This window comes from Mangifera indica, unplaced genomic scaffold, assembly GCF_011075055.1.
Source record: "Mangifera indica cultivar Alphonso unplaced genomic scaffold, CATAS_Mindica_2.1 Un_0128, whole genome shotgun sequence".
NCBI lineage: Eukaryota > Viridiplantae > Streptophyta > Magnoliopsida > Sapindales > Anacardiaceae > Mangifera > Mangifera indica.
The window spans coordinates 48,266-55,195 of NW_025401220.1; the positions used below are offsets into that span (position 1 = coordinate 48,266).

Below are 6,930 nucleotides of genomic sequence, written 5' to 3' on the forward strand. Positions count from 1 at the left end.
CAATCAATGCAATAGAGCAACCAAAAAAGGAACCCTGAAAAGAACAAGATCATATAAAAACCAGTAAATAAGAAGTACTATTCTGTCCACTCCGGCAGTTTTTGTTTCTGAACTCTTTCCCAAACTTCATCTTTACTTCGCAGTGTTTGTCAAAAATAGAGCCTCAGTTGATAGAAGAGGAAGGTTAATCTAAAACAAAAGGAGTAGAATTTTCACTATTCTTTATCTCAAGAATCAAGAAGAACAAGTGTAATAATGTAAGGTCTACCTCGGTTGCTCAGCCAATTCAATGAAATGAAACTGCCTTCAAAGGTGAACCGAAACCAAAGGTCTATAATTTCGGTGCCTTGCTTTCTCGATTCTTACTCCCCAAACCTTGATTTATAAACATTTAGGTGCCTGTGGTTAGTTGTGCTGGGCAATCCGTGTGGCCTTCACCAATCACAGCAATAATGTGGTTTCCTACTTGTGTTATTGGGTCGGTATAATTTCTTACTGTGGTCTTATGAACCACCGTAATCCATTGGCCAACATTTTACCACTGGGTGACACGAATAAGGCTTTGAAGTCCAATCTCACATCACCAAGGACAGCCCGTGACTTATTGGTTTGAATTATGATTGCATTAAAACACGTGATAATGAAATAAAATCAATTAAAACAAACCATACTCAACCAAATACAACCTGTTAATGAGAAAATCAATACAAAACAACCAAAGTATCTAATATATGAATGGTAAATATCCAAGTTTCAAGGACTCTCAATGATTTCCAAGCAAATAAATTAAAAAATGATCTCTCCTTCACAGTAAATTTGTCATTCAAAGGCTTCAATGCCATCTCTGCAATAATCATCACCACCCAGAGTAAAGAATCCATAGCAGAATTACATTGTTATAAAAAACAAAAAAAAATAATAATAATCCTATCCACCAAGCTAATTTATACAATGTGGGTGCTGAGAACCTCATTTAAATGAAGAAATCATTAAGATAGAATGAAAAAGGAAATGCACCATGCAATCGGTATTTCTACTATTAGAATCTGGCAAAGTTTAGATAGATAATTCCAAAAATAACATGGTTGATTCCTATTTCAAAACCATGTTTGGACTTTCATTGCAAAGAAGCAGCTAGCATAGTTGTTTAATCCATCACTCTTCCTTCCGCCTCTCTCCACTGCAACAAAAGAAGTGTGGCAACTTCACTCGACCACAGCTCCTGCAATGATGTGGTCGATTATATTCTAGAACATATATCAATCTGAACGTATTTACAAGCAAATTGAAATCTAAGTACACTGAAAGCCTTGAAGATGTGATACTAATGAGTTCTTTGTATCACCCCTTAAACTACAGAAAAATCTATCTCTTTCTGCAAAAAAGCAAACAAGAAAATCCTCAGTTTAATAGAAGGCTCTTTTTGAGAAAAGTAAACATATCATTCTTAACATCTAGAGTATAGAGTGAGAGAATCTACATGAATTACTTATAAATTGGATGAAAAGAAAGACTTTTTAATCCTATAGATTTGTTGACATAATAGAAGTCGTAAACAAAAATAAAATGGTATAGTAAATTTCAAGAGGCTGGCATATTACACAAACCAATTTAGTTTTCCCCAAACAATGATCCGAACCTACCTAACCACATAACCTTATATCAAATAGGTTACCTCAATAGATTAAACTCAATCCGAAACATCAAAAAAGAAAAATGCAAACATTATTTGAAAAAAACCTTACCTGCACCGAATAATCACTGGAACAGGCTTCAAAGCTTTTGGCCCATTTCTTATGCCTTTCTTGTGGGGAGAAACCTGCATGATTGACAAAGCCACAAGAATCGCTTAACAGAAATTTTATATAGACAATCTTAAATTTTGTCTTTATGGGTAGAGGACCACGGACAAAGGACTATTCAGAATTATGCATATTTCAAGGGATAAAGTACATCCACATTATAAAAATTTTCTTCAAAGCGCGCTATGATGATTGATAATCCACACCATCTAAAATAGCTTTGGTTTGCTCAATGCAATCTTAAAAATTGTATAAATCATACAATCTGAACCCATCACCATAATAGATATTCACAAAAATCTAAAACCCTTAACCTAATGGATAATCATGCAATCTAAAACCCTAAATCTGATGGATGAATATCCCACCATATCCATATATAACCCATAAATCTCAAATCAATCCTGAAATTTAAAAAAAAATTCTATGACCAAAAATTAAAGTCAAACTCTCAGTTGACACAAAATGGAAAAGAAAAATTGTTTACCTTCTTTTTGGGGACAGCCATAAGTTCCATGGATCCGCCAAATGAGAAACTTGGGAATCCGAAACCGCTGCTGTTTTTTCCTTCCAAGATATCTGGTAAAACCAAAGGTGGAGATACAATAGGAGAACTGATAATTGTATTCATCGGCGCAGGAAGGGCTGCGACGTGGGCCAACCGCATGAAGGATAAGGCGCATCCTGAGTTAATCCCGGAGCTTTTTAGCACAGCCAGTCTTATTGCCATCTTGATAACACTGCCAAGTGACTGCTGTTGCCTAACACTGGTTTTTTCCTTAAGCAACGCATGATTGAAGCAATGCAATTTGGGGAGACGGGTTAGTGACAATTGTACTTGTGATAAAACCTGGGCTTTAAGTCATAATCCTAAGGTTTTGGGCCCTCTTTATTGGATTTTTAATCCATATCAACAATTGCCGAAGATATTGATATGACCCACCTTTGTGTTTTAAAAAAATGAGTAAATCTCACGTACATTTATATTTTAAGTAATGTTATATATATTTATTTTAGATATATAAATATATATTTATATATGTTATTTTATTTTTAATTTAAAATTATATAATTATATGATAATATATATAAATATGTATATATTTATATACGTAAAATAAATACATATAATTTTATTGTTATAAATTTTTTATGAATTCTGATTTCGCCAAATATAAGTATTACCTTGAAGTGTGAGGAGTCATGGGAACAACGGTATTGAAATGAAGTTGATAGCCTGCAGTTAGATGAGAGAGTTCCAAACTATGTATACAAATTTGTTTATATAAATTGAGGTGACAGTTTTTAATTAAGTGATCTGATTATTTAATTTTTGTTTCCCTTTAGTTTTTGCTTCGAGAGGAAGAGGTCATTGGTTATGATGCTGAAGATGGCATTGGACATCTAGATACTAAACTTTAAGGGAAAACTGTCATTTTTTAAAATTTAAGTTATATGAAAACTTTTAGTTTTTAAAATTTAAAAGAGTAAAAAGAAATAAAATTTTAAGGAGTTAGAATTATATTAATTTTAATCGTTTATAACTGAGTATTTGAGATTTTTAAAATTAAAAAGAAAAAATTTGAAAAATCAATATAGTGTAAGTAGGAAATAGTCCTTTTGGCCTGATATAAACTCAAAATATAATTTCAACAATTAAATGTACATTTCCATGGCACCTTAATCCTTTGGCATCGACACCTGCCACACCTTAATCTCACCATCCAGACTTCCACTAAATATGGAAACGGTTCCGTTTTGGCCATCTTCCATGACTGCCGCCAACGTCTTCACTGGTTTCGTGTGGCCTTCCAAAATGGCCAAACAGCCGTACCTGCCGTCGTTACCTTGCTGCCAAATCCTGACCGTCTGATCAGCTGAACCACTCATCAGCAAATCAGAGACTTTGATCAAACACAAAATTGCTTTACTATGACCTCGTAAAGCTCCCCTCACTACCATGTGATTCGCACTGTCCTCTCTCTCCCACACCAAGATCGAACGGTCACAAGCTCCGGAAAACAACACTGATCCGTCGTCGCTCAAGGCCAGAGCGTTCACGGCAGATTTGTGCTTCTCTAGAGTTGCTGTCAACCCGTACCGCTTTTCGTTAAAAGGTTTGGCCCAGACCCGAATCCGCTTGTCAGCAGATCCAGTGTAAACTGTTCCGTCAGCGGAAACCGCCACTGCGTTGACGGCGTCCTCATGCGCTCTAATAGACTCAGAACAACGGAGATCAGAGGTCTGCCATATTTTCAGGCTCTTGTCCCAAGAGACCGAAAAGATCAAATCGTCATCGACTGTTAGACCGGTTACGGCGTCAGCATGTTCAATCCAGAGCTTCCTCCTGTGACGCCGGACGTTGACGTAGTTCTTCGGAAATATAAAACGCCGCAAACGGTCGTTAACAGTAGGGAGAGTAGTTTTGAGATTGTGACGCTTTCTCGGCGTCAACTGCCACACTCGGATCTTGCCATCCTGATGAGCAGTGAAGATTTTTCCATTGCAGAAAGCAATAGACTTGACGGAGCCAGAGGAGGAACCGTCATTGTTAAACGTATCGAGATGGCTCCACGTGTTACGATCGTAGACGTTGATTTCGTGAGCGGAGGCGGCATAGAGTAGGCTTTGACGGATAGCGATGCAGCCGATCGGGTGCTTGGGCTTTGGCTTAAGTGAGGTTATGCAAACCTGAGAAAATGAGAAGTTTGCAGTATCTTCCGATGAGATTTTTTGGAGGGAAGGAACGGAGGGCAGTGTTTGAAGCGAGAGGTTGCTTTGTAGGCTACTGTAGCTGGAGTCGCTTATCGACGTGGAACTTCCGGCAATATCGGAGGAGCTGCTGGTGTCCGAGAGTAAAGGTCTTTGACTCTTTGGAAATAGAGCGGTAGAATCGGTGGAGGTGGTGGTGCATATGGCTAACCATGACCGAACCTTCATGTTAATCTTTTTATGAAAAAAAATTAAAAAAAGCCTCTAAATGATCAAAATTCAAAGGGGCTGGAAGGTGAGGGGAAGAGTTATACGGGAACCTGAGAATAGACACAAGTAATAGAATCATGGCAGGTGGATGAAGGTGAACGATTTGTCCGAGGTTATGATTGGACGTAAATGGTCATGCGTGTGCGGGCGTACTTGGAAGGTACAACAAATCAAGGGCAGTATAGTAAACTAGAAAAATGATAAGTGGGATCCACATGCAATAGGATTTTTGCCTAAAGAAATTAAAGAAGAAAAGAGAAATTTTCTTGCAGTCGAAGCAAAAAAAAAAAGGCAAATTTGGAATACCGATCAATTCTTCTAAGTTTTGGACTTTGTTGCTTGTCCTATTATCAAGTTGGATCTCTTGTAGGTAAAGGTTTTAGCCGGGCAGATAATCGGGAATTAGATAGGTTCTAAGAAATGCTTGTCTTTTGTCCTTAAATTTGAACATATCTATTATCAATCACTATGAGTTATGCTAAATTATGGAGAGTTTATGAATTTAAGTAACAAAAGCAGGCTTCCGGAGATACTAAAACTACAAGCTAAGCCTCTACCAGCAATCCAATCCAAGATTCTGATTGAGAAGAATCGATGATGTTAACTCCCTTATACGTACACTCCAGCGCAGCTTTTTTTGTGCTTTCCTTGTTGAAAGTTATTTTCCCGAGAAAATTTCTTTATCTAAATGGGCCGGCCTGTCCAATCTAGTTTTATACTGTACCGACCCATTTATGCATTCTCCAGGGTCATAATAGTCATTGCTCGTCAACTGCACCAGATAACTCCTTGCTGTGTTTTCTCGATTTCTCACTGAAGTTTAATTAGTTTGGTAACTCGATTATCGCCGAATTCGAAGTCAAAGATGGGGAGAATGTCGACATACTTCGGAATGACACTTGCGGTCTTCGTCTTCTGGTCGTCCATGGACAGATTCCATGTATGGTACGCCCTCTATCAGGACGAAAAGGTTTATTCTCCATCTTAATATTATTAATCTCTTCTTCTTTGACTTGTTACTGTTAGTTTTTTAAACATATCCCTTCATATTTATTTTACCCAATTCGATGAAAACCCTAGAGACATTTACGTGTTGACTAATTTTATTTGTTTTGATGTTTCAGCAAGAGAGGCTGGAAAAAGAAGCGGAGAGCAGGAGAGTGAGAGAAGAAGTGCTTAATAAAAACAAACACAAGGATGCTCTGTAATTCCGTTTGTATCGTTCCTCATTTTGTTTCAATTAATGAGTTTTCGCATAAGCACCATGTGTATTGTAAGTTCATGCCATAATTTTTATCAACACTGATGAAATTTTTGTTTAATTGCTTTTTATTTTCCCAATGGGTTTACAATTACATTCTTATCTCAGTGAATCGGAAAACACTTCTATGTGAATTTTGTAGAATTAAACTGTGAACTTCTGTTTGCTTGAGCGCTATGATATGTTCTGAATCTCTAGGTTTCATTTTTCATACGACTAAATAGAGAACATGGAGTTCCCCCTCACGCATTTTGTATGCATTGCTTATGTTTGTGTGGGCTGCAATGCATCATACCATGCTTCCAAATCAAATACAATCTGGTTACTCGATATTAGCTAACCATGGTTCAGCATTTCCCAGCAACCGTTCTAGTTGTTCTGGCTACCAAGATTTAGGGTCCAGCAGCATTCCCCACTCTCCAGTTCAATATTTATTCAACCTGTAAGAATGATAGGGGGATTCTGAAACTGAAAAGACTGAAAGAAATTGAAACCTTTGCTGTACTTGCAAGTGTAATTGCACGGTTAGTTGCCTAAGGTAATTTGATTTGGTGTTGAAAAAATGCCTGCTTGTGTTGTACAATTCATCTTTAGCATCTCTTTTCTGCATGTTTCTTAAGCAGTCAAGCAAAGTTACAGTTGCCAATCATCGACTCGCACTATGAGGGGCAGATTGCTTGCCTTTATTTAGAATTTCTTAAGTAAAGATGCCCTGCAGTTAGTCCATTTATTACATATCTCTGATTTGATCCATAGACAATATGCAAGCATTTCATTCATAGAATTTAAGTGGAGATTTTTTTCATGACTTGTGTTTGATGTTTGCACACCATAGTATTGCAAATGGTCGGTCAATGACAGCAGGGATGAACTTGAACAACGCCA

At 37.2% G+C, this 6,930-nt stretch overlaps 3 protein-coding genes across 4 annotated transcripts; 1 reads left to right on the forward strand and 2 right to left on the reverse strand.

Annotated features, from left to right (window-relative positions):
* Window positions 1–671: 671 nt before the first annotated feature.
* On the reverse strand, window positions 672–2,644 carry LOC123208018. 2 transcript variants are annotated; one of them, XR_006500614.1, is made up of 4 exons: window positions 2,290–2,644; window positions 1,746–1,819; window positions 1,301–1,375; window positions 672–1,222 (listed from the first exon to the last, which is right to left on the reverse strand). XR_006500614.1 is itself a non-coding variant. In XM_044625490.1 (3 exons), exons 1-3 carry the CDS (start codon window positions 2,530–2,532, stop codon window positions 1,156–1,158), a joined length of 384 nt encoding a protein of 127 aa, XP_044481425.1. In that variant the 5' UTR covers window positions 2,533–2,642; the 3' UTR covers window positions 672–1,155. The 2 variants fall into 2 exon arrangements, 1 of the variants encoding a protein (XP_044481425.1); XM_044625490.1 differs by lacking the exon at window positions 1,301–1,375 and having other exon boundaries at window positions 2,290–2,642.
* Window positions 2,645–3,398: 754 nt separating this feature from the next.
* Window positions 3,399–4,963, reverse strand: LOC123208014 (protein JINGUBANG-like). The gene has a single exon (XM_044625487.1). It carries the CDS (start codon window positions 4,740–4,742, stop codon window positions 3,483–3,485), a length of 1,260 nt encoding a protein of 419 aa, XP_044481422.1. The 5' UTR covers window positions 4,743–4,963; the 3' UTR covers window positions 3,399–3,482.
* Window positions 4,964–5,170: 207 nt separating this feature from the next.
* Window positions 5,171–6,189, forward strand: LOC123208015. Its single transcript, XM_044625488.1, has 2 exons — window positions 5,171–5,754; window positions 5,909–6,189. The coding sequence occupies exons 1-2, from the start codon at window positions 5,650–5,652 to the stop codon at window positions 5,990–5,992; spliced, it is 189 nt and encodes a 62-aa protein (XP_044481423.1). The 5' UTR covers window positions 5,171–5,649; the 3' UTR covers window positions 5,993–6,189.
* The last annotated feature ends 741 nt before the right edge of the window (window positions 6,190–6,930 follow it).